The sequence below is a fragment of the Mytilus edulis genome, chromosome 13 (genome assembly GCF_963676685.1).
Source record: "Mytilus edulis chromosome 13, xbMytEdul2.2, whole genome shotgun sequence".
In the NCBI taxonomy this organism is placed as follows: Eukaryota; Metazoa; Mollusca; class Bivalvia; order Mytilida; family Mytilidae; genus Mytilus; species Mytilus edulis.
Window position 1 is genome coordinate 46,829,461 of NC_092356.1, and position 20,318 is coordinate 46,849,778.

General features: G+C 30.7%; 1 protein-coding gene across 3 annotated transcripts in view; it reads left to right on the forward strand.

Annotated features, from left to right (window-relative positions):
• LOC139500661 (high affinity cGMP-specific 3',5'-cyclic phosphodiesterase 9A-like) overlaps window positions 1–20,318 on the forward strand; it is a 68,784-nt gene that overhangs the window by 11,823 nt on the left and 36,643 nt on the right. For 2 of the 3 annotated variants that reach the window (XM_071289434.1, XM_071289436.1), the window contains exons 3-5: window positions 4,495–4,546; window positions 12,049–12,151; window positions 15,229–15,371. In XM_071289434.1, coding sequence (XP_071145535.1) covers window positions 4,495–4,546; window positions 12,049–12,151; window positions 15,229–15,371 — 298 coding nt within the window. The remainder of the gene's footprint in view (window positions 1–4,494; window positions 4,547–12,048; window positions 12,152–15,228; window positions 15,372–20,318) is intronic. The other variant, XM_071289435.1, reaches the window with a different exon arrangement.

The window sequence follows — 20,318 nt, forward strand, 5'->3', positions numbered from 1 at the left end:
AATAGCTTTATTTTATTATTTACTAGAAGATGCTTATAAATTGAGGTACATGTACAATTGGTCAAGTGTTGAAACAAAGAGTTTTTAAATTTCGTGGACATTACTTGGACTGAGCTTACATGAAAGCTTATATATTATTGGGGAAAGACGGCTTTAAGCCGTCAATTCCCTAATGGGGTTGGCCAGAGTATCATTCCCTCACGTCAATCATTTTGTTTTGATAGTTTGGAAACCCCCTCAAAATGTCATACTAAAATTGATGACAAGGAGAACAGATTGACTTTAAATACATTTTTTGGGGAAAGACGGCTTCAAGCCGTCAATCCCCTATGGGGTTGACCAGAGTGACATTCCCTCACATCATTCATTTTGTTTTTATAGTGTGGAAACCCCCCCAACAAATCTTACTTAGATTGAAGAGAAGGAGACCCAGAAATGAATAGTTTGACTTTAAACACTTTTTTACACATTTCCCTTCTGTTTCTAACGAAATTATCGTATCTTGAGCTCTCCTTTACACTATTAACGTTTCCTTTACAATCCGGAAAAATCAGTATGACGAGATATTCTAAATATAAATATATCCAACCTACATTGCATTTTATAGTGACGTCATTCTTGGAATGCCACACTATGCAGAAGCAGGGATATCCTTCACTGGTTATTTAAATCATTCCCAGAGATCGTGCACTAATTACAAATTGGTATTTGCTAAATCTAAACATAATATTGTTTGCTGTAGATGATTCAAACATCAACATGCAATACTTTAATTTGTAGGTCAGCAACTTTCAAAGTAAACAAAGATCGTGGGGTTACATGAGATAGGGGAGAGAAACGATTTTATTGATTTTTTTCTGTAAAAATTCTGTTTTGAGAATCTTCCTCCAATTCAGGAGCACCTCAACTGATGAGTAATTATCCACTGAAATAAAAGTTAATGTATTTAAACACTTAAAATGTGCCATTTCATTGGATTAGTAGTCTTCCATTAAAACTAAATTTTTGTGTACCAACATAATCATTGAAATGGTAAAAAAAAAAATCATTGAAATGGTAAAAAAAAAAAAATCATTGAAATGGTAAAAAAAAAAAAAATTAAAAATGTTGCATTTTGTAGTTTCAACCTATTTATTCATGAAATTTACAAATATTTCAAATTTAGGATTTGGAAACAAGCTTCACACAGTTTACATCAATCATATTGTTTTTTATTAGTGCCTGTTTCCCTGTGATGAGAGTTGTAACTGGGAACTTTATCAATGGAAATTTAAAACTGAATAGATTATTCAGTCCACACTTTCTTAAGAAAAAATTAAAAATCCAAGAGTACTGTCACAAAAAATGGAAAATGGCCCTAGCCTGCAGTTCAGTGGTAAACAATCAAGATTTCAAAAAATATTGTAGTTATTGTGAAATGACAGAATTCAGTTGAATTTTAGATAATTAACTATCAACTTTAATCAAATGTTTAGATTTAGAAGATGCAGATCTCTTCCATTGGTCCAAATTGAATTCAACAATTGATTTCAATATTGTCAACCTTTCTGCATGTTCTAGCTGTTCTCTTTTATCATTCTTTATATGAAGACTATCAAAAGATACCCCCCCCCCCCCTTTTTTCCAAAAAGAAATAATTAAAAAGAAACAAGGGCCGTCTTTCCCCTCAGAGCTATTCAGCTCTTTGATTACACTTACACTATATACGTTTCTTTTACAGTCCGGAAAAATCAGTATTACGAAATATTCTAAATATATCTAACCTAGTGACGTCATTGTTGGAATGCCACACAGGGATATCCTTTATTCATTATAAAAATATTCACAGTATTAGTATACTAATTTAAAATCCGTATTTGTTAAATGTAAACCTAATGATGTTTGCTGTAGTGTAGATCATTCACACATCAACATGCAATGCTTTAATCTGAGGCTATAAACAGAAAATTTGTAGGTCAACTTTCGCGGTAAACAATGTCAATGGGGATACATGAGATTGGGGAGAGAAACGACAGTTTTCATTGTTTCTGTAAAGTTCTGTTTTTAGAATATTCCTCCAATTCAGGAGCACCTCCATTGATGAGTAATTATACTCTAAAATCAAAGTAAATGTTTCTGAACACTTAAAATGTGACATTAAGTATATGATAAGTAGTCTTCTATATAAAATTTTTTTTGTGTAGCAACATAATTATTGAAATGGTTAAAAAAAAATTAAAAAAATTAAAAGGTTGCTTTTTGTAGTTTATACCTATTGAGATTGGGGAGAGCAACTGCAGTTTTAATTCTTTCGGTAAAGTTATGTTTTTAGAATCTTTCTCCAATTAAGGAGCACCTCAATTGATGAGTAATTACCCACTAAAATGAAAGTTAATGTATCTGAACACTAAAATGTCACATTAAGTATATATATGATAAGTGGTCATCAATTAGAAAATAATTTTGCGTACCAACATAATTATTGTAGTGGTCATTTTTTTCCCCATTTTTTTTTTTTAAATATTGCTTTTTGTAGTTTAAAGCTATTTAGTCATGAATTTTACAGATATATCAAAATGTGGGATCTGGAAACAAACTTCACACAGCTTATATCAATCATATTTGATTTTATAAGTACATGTATCCCTGTGATGAGAGTTGTAACTGGGAACTTTATCAATGGAAAATTAAAACTGAATAGATTTTTCAGTCCTCACTTTCTTGAGAATACTGTCACAAAAAATTGAGAATGGTCTTAGCCTGCCGTTCAGTTGTACATAATTAAAATTCTAAAATATATTGTAGTAGTTGTTAAATTCAATTGAATTTTAGATAATTAACTCCCAACTTTAATCAAATGTTTTGATTTAGAAGGTGCAGATCTCATTGGTCCAAATTGTCTCTATGATGAATTCTTGACTATGGAAATGAAATAACAATAAACAACAATCAGTTTCATTATTGTTAGCCTTTCTATATGTTCTAGCTGTTCTTTTGCTCATTCTTTGTATGTAGACTATCAAAAGATACCCCCCTAAAAATTGAAACAATGGCCGTCTTTTCCCTCAGAGCTCTTCAGCTCTTTGATTACAGCTAACTGTGTAACCCTCTTTAAATAAAGAATTATTATTATTATTATTATTATTATATAAATACATGGATTGATAACAGTCTCCCAATTTGGATATTTTCTAAAATAAAGTGGTGAGATTAACCAAAAAATCCCTTAACTATGTTTCATATATCACAAATGCATTTCATCTTTTCTATCTGTTTGATATATTTTCTAGTAATTTTGCAACAATATTGGTCTAAATTGATTCATGATATTGTATACAGCTTTACGTTTTATGAAGTAAAGTGTCCAATTTGTGCCCCATTAGCATGTGAAGTGTAAAATGGCTCACATATAGTAAGCTATCAATAAATTCTTGACAATTATCAGAAGTAGTGATTGACATATTGGGTCACCTCAACATAATGATTTATTAAAATTATAGAGCTATTTAATTATATCATTTTATCTTGAGGTGTCATAATTCAGATCATCTAGTACTTTTAAGTGCCTAAATTTTATCAAATAACAATACATTGGAGTGGTAGATAAATATTGATTGAACATCTATTACCAGATAATCTTGTTTAGTGTAATAGCAAATCTAGGTTTGAGTGATTTATATCAGGATTTTGTTGACAACCAGGTTTATATCTGGTCTGGTTTCTAATATGACCATGTCATAGATTAGTGTCAGAAATACCTTCAGAAAAATTCCAGATTTTTTTATATTTAAATAATACCCATCACACAATAGCCAAAAGGAATCTGTGACGTACCCATCCGTATAACAGAAGTGGGAAATACAGATACTGATAATGCAAACTATTAAAGTATTGTGCTAACAAAAAAGAGTCAAGTAGCTTGTGATGGTTCCATACAGTTAAATCTAAGGCCACAATGTAATCTAGTCGTTATCTATCACTCTCAAACAAAGTTTAGCAGAGACAGTCCATACAAACATGTCATGGCCGTACGTCTTGTAATTAAGAGATTTATTCCCCCTTTTCCATATGACAGCCTCCCTCCTTTGAAAAAACATTAAAGCACTATGATAGTTGATGGTTTGTTTGAACTGTATTTATTAAAGTTGAGATTTTGTTTGATGCCAGTTCTTCTACCCCCCTGGCTGTAACTGTACATGTTCTGATGTCATACTTTAAACTTTAAACTCTTGTCATTGGTTGGAACTCACAGTTTTTAACAAACTGTGGATTGAAGAAAACTTGCATTTTCCTAGATATTAAATTTTGTGGTTTTGACAAAGTCTGCATACATTTGTTTTAAAAGAAAATTTGTAATTCGTTGATCATTTAAATTCGTTGTTCCCCTGTTCCCACGAAATCCACGAAAATTGGTATCCACAAACATTAATGAATCCACAGTATAATCTAAGATGTTGGACCTAATTATAAACTTATTTTTTATTGGTTAGAACTGATTTTAACATATATTTTCAGATGCTCCAACAGGTACAGAACTGGGTGTGGATTTCTCTGCCATAGAAGCAAGGTAATAGACATGATCAAGTATACTATACACGTACATGCATGCATGTGCATACAAGTTTTCAAGATGAAGGTAGTAAATATGTTTTAAAAAGATATATCCAGGAATGGTATGGAAACAGTATTTTATTCGAATAAATTGAAATCAATTGGGCAACAGGCATAGGCTATAGGTGTCATACCACCAATTAAAAGTCCCTATCTGTTCAACCAAATTTTGCAATTTTTACAGCTTTCTAAATATTTTACCTTAAGTTTACCTTCATAGAAACCAGGTATATCCTGAATCGTACATATATCAGTTTTCTACATGCCAATTTTCAACAGATCTTTAAAATCATATAAAAAATATAAGGTCTTCCCAATAGAGGTACTACTAAAAATAACCCCTGGTTTTTTGGAAATCTTAAATTAATATACTATCCTCAATTTTGAATGCAAACTCATAAACAAGTAAATTTGAGCTCAAAATGGTCTTAATATATATTTCTCTTTCACCAAAAGTTTCATTTCTGCCAATTTGTTGGTTAGTTTAATTAGTAAACAATGACATCAAATGCACTATTTTTTGTCTGAGTAGGCCTACTTTCACATGTACATGTTCTAAATTATCGGGAGTAATTGGTGGTGTGACACCTATAGATGTAAGCCCTTTCCATTTATGATACTTACTTTTAAAATTATGTAAAAATATATTTCCAAAAAATCATTGTTAGACTAGTGTGACCTTAAACATGTGAAAGCTAGAACATGAATGCTTATATGAAACCTAAATAAAAATATTTGAACAGGCATGACAGGCAGCTACACTTTAGATGTCTTTGATATTATATGAGCAAAAGTATAGTATATATTATTGTCCTAAGCTTTTGAGAAAGTAATTTGTTGTATTTAAAAAAAAATATTCAACAGGAAATCAAGATAGGTGATAGTTGATACCAAAATTTTGACTTAGTATAATTTGAAAATGTTGCATAGCAATGTATAATAAAATATACTACATGAACTCTTTTAATATGTTGGTCACACTACATGTAACTACATGTAACTATTACATGTATATTTACATGAAGTCGTACTTGATGAACAGATACTGATATTATATTTAAAGACATTGCGTAATACTCCTTATTATAAACAGACAAATAAGATTGTTGATGATAGAAATAACATGTACATTATATTGGTACAATAAAAAATTAAAAAAAACGTAACTAAAAAATCTATTTCCTAGTCCTGAAATGCTGAAGCCATCCAAATGCACATATGATTTTACTATAAAAATATTTTGAAAATAGAAATAAATGGACAAAATAGATTTTTATCAAGACTTGATCTTTTTGTAATTTATAACCCAGAACAAATTAACATACACAACATATAATTGTGAAGCTTCTTGTATAATTGTTGTCATTAATTTTATTTATTTGTATTTCTCAGATGTACATGTAAATAACATAAAAGATGAAACATTTCTACATGTTCTATTGTTGCATTTTTAAAAGTTAACAATGATCTGTAGAACTTTAGTTTTAATAAAACATGGAAGGCATTACATTTGTAAAAATTGTTAAATTTAGCATTTGAGAAGTGTATAATAGTTTGAAAATATCATCTATTTTGGTTTAAAAAAGCTAAAATGTTTAAGAAAACCAACCGGTTATGGTAAAATAGTTTTGAGATTTAAAAAAAAAGGAGAGAGAAATAGTGATGCTTGGAATCCCTAACAAATGTCCATACTCAACTTTGGCTTTGCAAATTCCATTGTGACATCATGCATTGTGCACCCATGTTTTTGTTGTAATTAAATCATGGTTTTGGTTAAATTGATTGTTGGTTGCTTAATGTCCAGTGGCAAATATTTTATGCATGTTCAGGACATTGGTTTTGGTTAAAAGGGCATCTAATCATAGAAGGGCAGTCTTCAGATTAAACCAATGTACAGAGTCCACATTTAATAGCAAGAATGATTCTTATTCCTTGTGAGCTATTCTTGTAAAATTATCAAATTATCTAATTAAAAATAATAGCTAATTGATGTAATGTTCCCTGGCTGTTGACAGTATTCTGCATTTTGTGTAAGTTACATCTCGTTGCTGCCAGGGGCGTAGCTACCCGGAGGCACGACAGCATGTGCATCCACGTCGTTTTCACACACAAAAAAAAAGAAAAAAAAAAAAGAAAGAAATAAAAAAAAAAAGCAGAAGAGAGAGAGATGAGTTTGTCAATCGGAATCGGAGACTGTTGGTGTCTTTTCCGTCTATACTGGATATTAGTTTGACAACCTAGGTACAAGTGTTGATGAAGCTGTTCATTCAGAAAAAGATCGTAGCTCCGAAGTTGCATGCACATTGATTCGGCATGCAAAAAAAAGAAATGGCAAAATAAAAGATTATAAATTGAATGTTAAAGGAAACACCTATGTTGTCACTTTTTTTAATTGATGAAATATCATTAGATAACGACATTTGGTTTCAAAATAATTTTTTTTTTTGGAAATTATGACAAAATCGGAAGGTTACTTGTTTCTCTTACAAGATTTTTACTTTTGAATTTGTAATACTCAGTCTATTCTAAGATATGTAGTTTTGGAGCACATTTTACAGTGTACAGTTTATCAGTTTGGAATGAGATGTACCAATCGGCATTAGAATTATAAGATCCCTTCGATACCGTTGAAAATAGGCCGAGCCAATCACCCTGCAACCACGCCAAAACAGTATTGGAAAGTCTCATTATTTTTTGCGTTCATAGACCATATGATATGGCAACTGGAGAGTGGAGTCGCGTCAAGTTATCAGAAAATCGTTTCTTTGTGCTGTATCTCACGGCTTCATCGTGTTGTAGGAAATATCACAAACGAACAAATCTCAATATTGTCTGAAACATACGAAACTGACCTAGCATGTAATTTTGACGAATTCAATTGGGAGGTCGCTCGATGCCGACACGTACGCTGGTTTATAACATCTCGCGAGTGCTACCATGCCATGCTGGCCCTGAGATCAAATGTACAAATATACGATCAACAATGAACAACGAAAGTTACATAGCATTACCATGATTACTGCATGTTCAACGGCATTTCAGTGTGAAGGTTGACAAAGTAATAGAGAAGTTTGTTTCTGCCCAGACCCGAAGAGCAGATTTTGGACAATTTTGAGTAAATTCTGTATCACAAATATTTGTTGTTTATGTATTACTATATTCAGAAGATTTATTAATAGTTTTACATTCATAAATTTTTATCTACATATAGCTCCTCTTTTAACCGTCCTATGACCGAAAACCGAAAAAAAAAAAATTTCTGCATAATAGGGTCCCAAAAATTTTTGGCCTCGCTACGCTCGGCAGTAGTTGCTTCCACATCGTTTCTTTCTAGCTACGCCCCTGGCTGCCTTCTCAATCACAAATGTGCAACACTGCACATAGATGGTGCATATTGGGTAGTAAATCAGAAAAATAAACACCTTCCACTAGTGCATTTAGTGCTTTGTTATATATATTCATAATGGAGTGACTTTAAGATTGAACATTTTTCTATTGAGAGTAATTCCATAATTAAGTGTTTGATGTGGTTGTCATTATTTAAAAGTCTTTGTGATCAATTTAACTTTGAAAGCAAAATGAAAGAAAACTACTTATGATAATAGGTTGATTGTTGTATAAATGTAGAGGAAAATTCTACTATTAAATAATGAAATTCTTGAGTGTTGTTGCTAGGGTTGAAAAAATGTAAAAGCATGTATCTATAGAAATCATAACAAGTTTTAGATAAAGTCAGTATTTAAATCTCTAAATATTAATTACGTGGAGAGGTACAGATAATGAAACGCTCGTTATATCATTAAAAAGAAATTTATAATTATGCCAGAACAACCATGGAGTGTTTATATAATTGTGAAAATTAGATAATATGAACAGCCATGCAATAACTTTATTGTATTCAAATGTTCCAGATAACTATTGATTCCTGTTGATAAATAATATACAAAAGTTACAGGTACATGTATCGATACTGGCTCTAGATCTAACAACCTTAAAAATATTACATTTGAAATAATAAACAAAACAACAGTTAATTGAGAAATGCAGATAAATGTGCTCCTGAATGTCTATTGTATTTCCTCTAGGAGTTGAGGCAGGGCTATTTTGCATAACTTGACTATACATTGTACCTTCACCCTAACTGTGTTTAACCTCACTTCTTTCAGCAGCTTAATTTACGGTGATAAGTTATACATGTAGCATTATATATATATGAACTCTTTAGATCTTTTAGTCTAATACCTCCATATTGACAAAACTTTTAAATATTTCAATATGTTGAAAGAATTGAAAAAAAAAATTGTCGCCTTTTTTTCAGTAATATTGAACAGAACATCTTCGTATCTCACTTGTAATTTGGCAGTGATGAGTTTTAAGATTTAAACAATTGTTAGATCTGTCAAAAACCCACTTCCTGTTTACCGATACATTGAAATACAAGTGGGGATATGCTTATATTAGCACAATTGCATTTTTGCTATATTATCTAGCATGGCTAGTATAGTATGGGGTTTGTCTTCTTTAATCTAATTCCAACTTTCAAGATTTGGTAGAAAAATAAGATTGAGCATTCATGAACATATCAATGGTACATACGTATACACTCATCACCGTGGCAGGATTTTGAATTTTGTGATGAATTTGAATTTGTTAAGAGACTATAGCTAAAGGTTCCAACACTGCTATCGCTCAGGGTAAAATATTTGTCATAAAGGGCCAACCTGTGGTAAAATCACGATATATTCAAGCCCCCATGAATTATTTCTTAATTTTTACATGTATTCTATATATATGACAGCAAATTATTTATTTTCCAAACTTCTCTTCTTTATTTAGCATGTTTAGGTTAAAGTTGAAAAGCAGGAAATAGTATTGTTAAGTTTTTCCCCTCACCATGTTTTTTTTTATATTTCTTATAAATTGTATCAGATATAGACCAACTTAGATAACATTAGCTTCAAATTTTAGCTATAGGACCACCTCTGATTTATTAAACAAGGCTTCAGTGTTCACTGGAACTGTTATCTAATATGTGACAGTAAGATCTAAGGTTGATGAAGGTCATGCACAACACTGTGGCACTTGTACAGATATTTGGATTCTGATAATATGCAATGTAGATTGCAACTGAAATTTTTTGATCAAATTTTAAAAGTACAGTTGAATGTATATATATATTGTCTGCATTTTTATAGAATTTCCTGAATAATAACCTTTTCAAGAAAACCATATTTTGAGATACTAGTAGCTTTCAGACGCTGATCAATAGCTTAAAAAGGGCTTTGGCCGTTAATGCAGTTGAAATAATTAAAGTGGCAGCTATGCCTTATTACAATCAACATTCTGTCTGTCTGTTCCTTGTACGGTCAAAGATTTTCTCTACACTGACTTCTCAGTAGCTAAATGATGACAATTTGTAATGTAGGTGTCAGACTCTTGCTTCCTGTTTTCCAATACTTTGAATTTCAAGTGGGCCTTGTTAAATATATGCTTATTACAACAACACATGCATTCTTGTTGCATTAAATTTTGTTTTTGCAGTAGATTTACAAAAACTCAGTTGTGAAAAGACATTCCACACAGTGTAAGTGTTTGAACTGATATGAATGAAGAAACTAATGGATTGATTAAAAACATTCTTTACTTTTGTTTACATTTGTCATGGCTGTACCAAGAATCTGAATTAAAGTAAATAAACTATTAGCAGTAATAATATCCGGTTTCAAAAAAAAATAAAAACCCATTTTTAATTCAAGATATTTATTTGTATTCAGCGTTTCCTGAAATTGCAATAATTAAACTCAAATTTTTGTCCATTGTTTATTAATGGCAAGAATAAATCCTTGCAAACATTTTCTGAATTTAAACGATATTGTTTTGATTAAATGTAGGAAATCACAATGTATAATGCTTCACATGTGACAAATTCCTTAGTGCAGCAAGTTCAAAGGCTAAAAGAGTATTGATACTTTCAATGTCAATGACAGTATAATAGAACATCTTGAGATATGTATTGGTTGCCCTGTCATTAATAGATTATTGGTAAAAGAGATCATTAATTCAATGGCTTCACAACAAAACAGCTGAGACCAATGAAATAGAGTACAAAGATGTAACTTTACTCATTGTATTAAAACTAGTTTACCAGGAAACTTCACAACCATTATACCATTGATGTTGGAAATAATTTTAAAAAATGTACGATTTCATAACTTCACCTTATTCCTTTGAAGGATTAACTTTAATGAGGGTCCACTTCTTGGACAGAACAATCCATAACATTATGAGCAAAGATGTAATATATTGCGTCTTATGATTACAAGGTCAGGGTAGATATAACACTAAAACCTGTAATTTAGGGATTCGGTTTATATAACCGTATTTAAAAATGATAAAAAAACAGGCCAACACTCAATTTTAGTATGATTTTATGAGTTCCTGTGACCCCTAAAATCATTCTAAAAATTGCTACAGATGATGTTGCACAACGTTCAGCTTTCATGTTGCATATGTTATTCAAAGGATACCAATATTTGTGAATTTTGTGGGCTTAGCTATCTAAATCATGAATCTTAAGTTCAACTAAGTTAACAAAAAATCTACAGGCTTTTATGCCAACTTTGGCAAAACCATGATATCAAATACATGTATAACACCATTATTTATTTTCCTTTTAAACAATAAATGGTATGCAGCAAAAAAATTGAATTCACAGTAGCTGTTTAGATTTGAATCCATCTTATAGAGCTTATTCTTAATTCTAAAATATATTCTATATTTGAACAATATTTTATATTACGTATTGCTTTTAAATTCCATATAGTCTGGTACTTACCTATAATTAATGATAAGAGCTATCAAAATCAGATAGGCGATTCAATTTTCTGTCTTATATCATAATGACATTTAAGTGTTTACATAAGGATTGTTATATAATTGAAAATGACAAATGCATTGTACATGTATGTATAGCCCAGATATGTCATGTCCAGGTCTACTACAAATTAATTTGTTACACAAAGTTTCAGTTTTATCAATATTGCATATCCATGACTTTTTAACTAATATCTTTTGGTGAAAAAAAAGGACTAATGAAGTTTATGATTAAAAACAAATCTTGAGGCAGAAAAAAATAAAATAAAAAGAGGTTTAAAACATACCCCATCAAAGAGAAACCAACAAAATCATACCAAAACTGAAATATAATGAAAAGACAAACAGCTACATCTTCAAAAGACTACATAAAAAACTAAAGACTGAGCAACATGTTCAAGCTCGCTAATAACTGGATGCTATGTCAGGTACTCTGGAACTGACCTAGGTTATATAAAATGTTTTCTTGTAACAATTGTAAACAAGAATGGGTTATTTTACATGGAAAGTGATCAATTTGACATATATCATAACAGAAATAAATGTGTTCCACTTAATTATGAATAATATTTTCTTTCTTTGCAGATTGGGTAAATTAGAAAAGAAAGTGTTTGTTGAAAATGGCGAAATGCCTCCATTGGTTCAAGATCTTCAAAACAAAGTGGAACATTTCAAAGAAAAATTACAGGTACTACTGTCGATTCATTAATTTTGTGGGTTTCGTGGGTACAGGTTAACCACCAATTCAAATGTTCAACAAGTAACATATTTTCACTTTGTATGCAGAGATTGGCAAAACCACGAAATCAAATATCCATGAATATGCTAGTTTTAAGCAATCCACACCAATTGATATGAAGACATGTATATTTGTTATTGTGGTTTTACCAAAATATACTTAAAGCGAATAAAAGAAATTTGTTCATCTTTACCCACAATAATATCAACTAAAATTTTTATCCTACAAATTATGATGAATCCACAGTATCATAATATTTGCTATAATTTAGATTTTTTTTAGATATAACGTTGTTGTAGATCTTTCTGAGGTAATTATTTATGAAGGTAATCTGAATTTTTATATTGAATGATACCAACAAAAGAATTGGCCAGAAGTTCTTGGATTTGACATTCTACATAAACCACACATGGTAAATAGTATAAACTGTTTACTCTTGAAAATGATATTTGTTTTAAGATGAACTGTTATTATCTTGTACAATTAGATATTTAATCTTAAAATTGTTTGTATGATTAAATATTAAAATTCCAAAGCGTAAAACCTTGACATTATTACATTCCAATGATAAAAACATTGAAAATCAAAACAAATATTTTTTTTTATTTATATCTGTGTCACATACAACTACAGATATGTTATAATTGTCATAATCACAATACAGTCTTCATTCCTCAAAAATGAAAATCATGGAAAGAGACTTTAACTTATCGCTAAAGGTATTCTTAGGTCTTCTTACAAAGAGTAATATATAACATGTAATAATAATTTAACTATTTAAGCTACAGCTAGCAGAATATTGTGAACCTAAGGCCTAACATAAAATATTGTTTGTTTCTTCAATCCTGACTGACCCTCCAAAAACAGCCCAACGCATAATATTTTATTCATTTCCAATTTTCAGGCTTGCAGGATCGACCATTATATTGTTCAAGCTTTATGTAAAAAATAAAATTAATTCCCTTCCTACCTACCTACATCTGGCTTCATGGCAGTATCTGGATTGGTGAAACAAACAATATATTAATTTAGGCCTAACATATCAGGAATACAATTCATAAGTTTCTAGAATATACACTGCCACACAGAAAATCATCGTTTTGATACAACACACAAAATTTGGAACCATTGCTATTATACAATATACACAATTCAAAAGTTTTATAGAATGTACACTTCAACATATTATAGAAATCTCACTATAAACAAAACACTCAATTTACACAAACATGTTGCTGCACAAATATGGTTTACAGACTGTATCTGCATCACTCAAGCTGCTTCCCAATATTAATAGGATATATATGAAAATTGATATGCGTGACTTTTTGTTCAAGTTTTGGATGAAGACTAAATAGGTTTTCTATGTATCTTGAAAGGAAACTCTTATATATGACTTTTTATGAATTTAGCTGTCCGAGAGTGCAGTACAACAGTTATCTGTTTTTTTGTATAAAAAATATCAAAAGATTCAATAAATGAATAAGTTAAGTAACAATGTATAATTGATGTAAAAGAGATAAAAACAAAATTTATAAAATATTTTTTTAGTTAATACTTTGGTTTGTCATCTCCCTATAAAGGGCAACTTTAATACTTAAAAAATAGAAAAACATGTCAATCAAATTTTTGTTTTGATCAGATCATCAGACATAACTTTGGTTATTTATTAAATCTCTAAGAAAAAAGTGATCGAAACATGAGTCAGAGATATATTTTTCTGTTGTCCAACAAACATATTAAAGGTTATAGGTTAAAGGTAAAATATAATTAGGTAATTAATAAAAAAAAACAAGACTTTACAAATGTCAATGCAAATTTATTGAAATTTATTACATACTAGTTACAAAAATAAAAACAAGAATAAAAATGGGGAATGTGTCAAAGAGACAACAACCCAACCAAAGAGCAGAAAACAGCTAAAGGCCACCAATAGGTCTTCAACACAGCAAGAAAATCTTTTGTAATGGAATATTCCTGATAATGCACTAATTGCAACTTTAATGTAATATATTTGTTATTGTTTCGTGGAAAGTGACTTTTTATTCCATTAGGCTAATCACCATTGACAAGATTGACACATTATTGTTTACATCAATGTCAGTTTATAACTGTACTACTCTGTAAAATAGTCTTTAGAAAATGTCGAAAAGCAGCATGGAATATTTTTTGAAGTTAAATCGATACTTTTGAATGGGGACAGATATGGTTTGAACCCTCCCCCTTTAAAAATGACTTGATCCCCTTGCTAAGGATAAAACTGAGTGTATTTTAAGTTTGGCCTATTTAGGTTTTACTGAAGGGAATTTTTGTTGTTTTTAAATGGCTACATGTGATACCCATCTGTGTCCACTTCTTCTCCTAAAATTCCTTATTTAAATTCAATGAATATTAACAAAAAAATGCCATTGTGCACCTCCTATTTTGTTTTCCTATCTCAAGAATTTTCGAGTTTCCTTCCGCAAATTATAGATTTTGTCATTGCATTATGTGGGGTGAAGTTACTATTGTGTGAACATCATGTGAACATTGCACTGATGAAGTTCATGTGCATCTCTAAAACATATTTATTTAAGTGCACATCTGTCAATTGAACTGCGATGTATAATTAAGATTTACATTGAATAATCAGAGGATTAAATTGATGTCAAAGTATCTGTCTGCAAACCAGTTATTGACTAAATTATATCCTTAAAGTTCATTAAGAAAAAAGAAAATTGTCAGACTACACGTCTTTGAGAGTACTCCATCTGCAAACAGTCTATTTATCTAACAGCAGAACTTTCACTTTCAATTTCGTAAGATGGTCTTGTTTAAGGTTTCTTTTATTGAATTTCTGAATTATTATCAATGAATCTTAATGAAATATTTGTATAGCTATTTGGAGGAATAAAGTAGGAGTTCAAACTTGTATTAGGTTATCAATAAATGTTTTCAAAGCACAAGTTAAGGAGTTTGATATTGACATAATTATTTTTCATTACAATAGGAAATTAACGATTATGAATACGTAATTTTAATTTCAGAGCGTAGACCACCTGAGCTGGTTAGGATTAACAAAAGAGATATCCAGTGGGACTTCATTACAACCGTTCTGGGATAAACAACAATCCATACGAAAAACAGAAGAGCATAATAGAAATGTGTTTGAAAAGTTCAGAAAAATGCTGTGAGTAACTTGACACATCCCAGTGTAAAAAGTGCACACATTCAAAATTATCAGCAAGCCTAGAGTTCGTATTAATAAATATGAATGAAAGGTAAATTTGGGTGGAAGCCAATAAAACAGCAACTCAATTGATTCACAAACCCGAAGACATCTCGGGGTCAACCAGTAGTATTCAGTAAAGTAGTTATAAGAACAGATGTGTTTTGGGGTTAACTTACTGTGTCTTAACATTTATCTGATATCTCTTTTGTTCATTGACAAACTTGTTAACTTTCAGAATGACGTTTCAACCGACAAATATGCAGTAAAGTCTATATGAGTACTCTGAAACCAGTACTTTTTTTTAAGTTGTTTGTTGTGCTTCATGCCAATTAGCTGAGTCAAGCACTGTTTTAAAATGATTTTAAAATGTTGTTCTAATATTGTGGTGTTAGACCACTGTCTCAGACTAAGGAAGGACTGAGGGATGATGAACAATATTTAACCCCACCACAATTTGCATATGCCTGTCCTTCGTTAGGAGTAATGCTTGTTGTAAGTTGCTGTCTGCTATATTTTTATGCCCCACCTACAATAGTAGAGGGGCATTATGTTTTCTGGTCTGTGTGTCTGTTCGTTCGTCCGTCCGTTTGTTGGTCGTACCGTTCTTCTGTCTGTCCCCCTTCAGTTTAAAGTTTTTGGTCAAGGTAGTTTTTGATAAAGTTGAAGTCCAATTAACTTGAAACTAAGTATATATGTTCCCCATGATATGATCTTTCTAATTTTAATTCCATATTAAAGTTTTGACCCCAATTTCACGGTCCAATAAAAATGGAAAATGATAGTGCGAGTTGGGCATCCGTGTACTATGGACACATTCTTGTTGATGTCTTTATTTTAACATAAATCTGTCTATTGGTCTTGTATGAATTCTACGTTGTTATCTTCCAAAAAATGCCTTAAAACAAAGCAATTGCATTGCAGACTACAATAACGCAAAGCAACTGGAGAAAAATTCTTTCGTGTGTTGTGAGACATATACATGTGTATTATGCATACATACACAATCACAAGGTGTAAGGAACATGTGGTGCTTATGAAGTGTTTTGTAAACTGTTGCTGGCCCTCCATAGTTGTTGTAATAGTATTGTTTGTACCTGTTCAACTTATGATTTTTAACGTACCGTTGGTATCTCCTGCATTTGTTTTATCATTATCAACTGTCAAATCAACTGTTACAATGCTTTCAGTCATTTATTTTGGACTCCAATTATAACAGTATTACAGTTTACATAAAAAGTCAATAGAAGCCAAAGGTATTGAACTGATTGATGAAGATAAATTGGATTTCAATTAACACCTTTAGAAAGTAATTATTGGTATTCAAATAAATGTCAATGGGTCTTACTGGGATGAAGTATGAAAGGGACTGGTTACTAAATTGTACTGGTTCTAGTCGAGGATTCTGTTGTTGTGTATTGGAAGTGTAATCACTTTATAACAGTCAGGGGTGCTAATGTTAATAAAATATGTATTAATATAATTTTATATTTTGGAAGTTCTCACACCAACATATATAATGAAATATTTAAAGTTCAATTATATTTGATAATTTACAAAAACCTTGGCAAGTGAAACAATATTGATCATGTTGATATAAACAAGAATTTCTGTTTTAAACAATAGTAGATAAAGTTTTGGTGGTTTTTGTTGTTGTTAGATAAATGATTTAAGAGAATAATGTCTGCCAGCATACAAACATGATAAATACAATTATGTAGAAGCATAAAACATCATAATATAAAAAAGAAGATGTGGTATGATTGCCAATGAGACAACTATCCACATAAGACCAAAATGACACAGACATTAAAACAACTATAGGTCACCGTACGGCCTTCAACAATGAGCAAAGCCCATACCACATAGTGAGCTATAAAAGGCCCCGATAAGACAATGTAAAACAATTCAATTGAGAAAACTAACGGCCTTATTTATGTAAAAAATGAAAGAAAAGCAAATATGTAACGCATAAACCTTTGTTTAGGATTCTGTTGTACTGCCATGGACAGTCAAATGAAATATTTATAGAATTTTCCTTAGGAACTACAAATCAGAGTTTTCTACAATTTGATATTAAACTTCATGTAAGCATGCTATATTACATGATGCCTTTTCACATTAATCACTGATGTGCTTCTATCTAATACTAATATATTCTAAATGATAATGGCTATTATTTCATTGACACTCATACCATATCTTCCTTTATCTATATAAAACTTGTGTTGAATTTTTCTCAGGAACTATAAATAAAAGCTTCCTGAAATTAAACATCTGTTTTCAAGAGAGCAAGATACACCATTTAAGGCCTTTTTTCATACAATAATTAATTATAATTATAGTGTGGTATCATATATATATATATATATATGTAAACCATATCGTGCAGAACAGAAAAAAATAACAATGTACGGATAGTAGCTACGATTTTCGTTAAAATTACTTTTTTAATCTATATGCCGGATTTTGTACAAAAAGTAAAATTATTATGATTAAAACAATTACTGGTTACGTTCCATTAAGCAATTAGAAGTTTTTTAACGTTTAACACCTACATTTATTTATTATCTATAGATAATAATTCGATGTTAAGCCCAACCCTTATTCATGTGACCTTTACTCGTCAGTTCCCAATGCGCAATCGCACATTGTGCCTCGAAGGGAAAATGGTCGAACAGGGGAATGTTATCGCGGAAATGGTACGCGAATTAACAGTTTCAGCGAGAAAAGAAACAAAAAAGAGGTGCAGACAAGTTATTGTAAATTAAAAATAAAAAAACGTCGATGAGATCGGTCATTAAAATCACTCGAAACACCTGCGACGCAGGCAAAGTCAAACAAAAGTAGCCGACGGTATGCGTAATGTTTACATTGACATTTCTTAAATTTTCCAGATCACATGAAAAAAAATCTCAACGTGTTCATAATTGTCAAAAATATGTTTATAAATTTACGGGCAGTAATCTCCCACCTTAGAAGAAATTAGAAATTAACTTCCTAAACTTAAGTATTATTCTTCAAGTGTATCCTTCATGGAGGCCCCAATTTAACACACAAACACGTGTATACATGGTTTGGTCATACAAATGTAATAACAAGTGTATAATATCGCCATTGTTCATTTTTGTTGGAGAATCTTGGGTTGGAATAATATGACGGTATTTGTTATATTTTTTATTTACATAATTTGATAAATGGCGTCAAATATGTACGTTTAATAAAGAGTAATTATCAAATATGTAAGAAAACAAAAAGCACGTGTTCGTATCTATATATATCTTGGTTAGCTCACTCGCTATGTCGGCAAAGTTCGGGAAGTAAACCCGATGCATAATTAATGAGATGAATAGGCACACTACACGATATGAATTATCAATTATTAACACTTCTGTAGTTTATGAAAACATTTTAGCGATCTTATTGCTTATATTTAGTACATATCTTTGATTTTAGCAGCTTTAAAACTTGTTCATAATTTTGTCAAAATCGTAGCTACTATCCCTTTAAAACTTTCATACATTTAGTACTTAAAATGCTGAAATTTTGAATTACATGTTAGTTTGTTCTAAAGCGCATTACTTTACAAGAGTTAACAAACAGTAAAATCCACTCCTTTTTGTTGTTACTTTTCTATCAGAAGTTAAGCTATGATTCTTGCATCATACATCATGAATCCATCAATGTGTTGACATGTCTGACAATTGTCTTTAAAGCTTTGTGTCAAATGTATTCAACTTACTGCAAAACATGTGAGAAAATAATAAATAAAAGGATGATTTGTGTGATACTTTGACCAATCAGATAATTTTCCGTTCTATTCCTTAATTGAAGCCTTCTCTCAATGCTTCACACTGTCTGAATTAACGTTATATAATTGATTTTTGAAAGGAACTTACAACACAGAGTACTACCCCATCAAGTAACACAATTATCTAATCATAAACAGCTGATTGATCAAATTAAAACACTTTGTTGAACATGATGTTATTAAGGAACTATTAGTAACCTATTTCTCAGCAAATTGTCTGAACATGCATGAAACACAAGTTAATTTCTGATAATGGAAGTCTTCTATAAAGAGATAATTGATTTTATATAGGAGACTTCTTTGCTTGATTTGACCATAATCATTATATTGGTATTAATTATGCTTTATTACTCAAAATTTACAATCGAAGAAGCAACTGGCTGTTTTATAATCACTTTCTCTTTTTAAATTAGGATTTTGAATGTTTGTTATGTTTATTATGACTGACTTTAATATCTCAAAATGGTTATTTAGAGTTAATTTAATCTGTAGGATTTGAGACATAACTAAAGTACACTGACAAGTGAAATGTTGCCGGGAGTGCTCTTTCTGGAATTACCTTTTAACAAAACGTATGAAGTGAGGTTTTTTCTTTCGTGATTATATAGACATCACACAGCTTTGCTGATATAATGTGTTAAGATTCAAAATGGTTTGGGGCACTTGTGAAAGACAAAAGGTTTCTTGTTTTTGAGATATTATAAGGTTTTTGCTTTGAAACATAAATTAGGAGATGTTGTGCAATTTGATATAGACACCCACGAAAGAATCTTAATATATATATTAAGCTTGCAACAACCTATTTGAGCATGTTGAATATGGATGGCTAAGTGGTTCAATGAAAAAAAGTTCTGAGGTAATGAAGGGCTGAAATCTCTTGATCTTTATTTTATTTATAAAAAGGTGTGTTTTGGTTCTATGGTATTTTCAAGTTTCTGTCTCATTGTACATTTGTAATTCTAGAACATTTCCTTAAAGTCATATAACTACTAGTGTTTTAGAATGCATATTTCATGCAATTCAGGGAACTGGAAATTGATCTAAAGATAGCTTTAAGTTTGGCTGGTCACATTTAGTTGAATTATAGTTAAAGACTG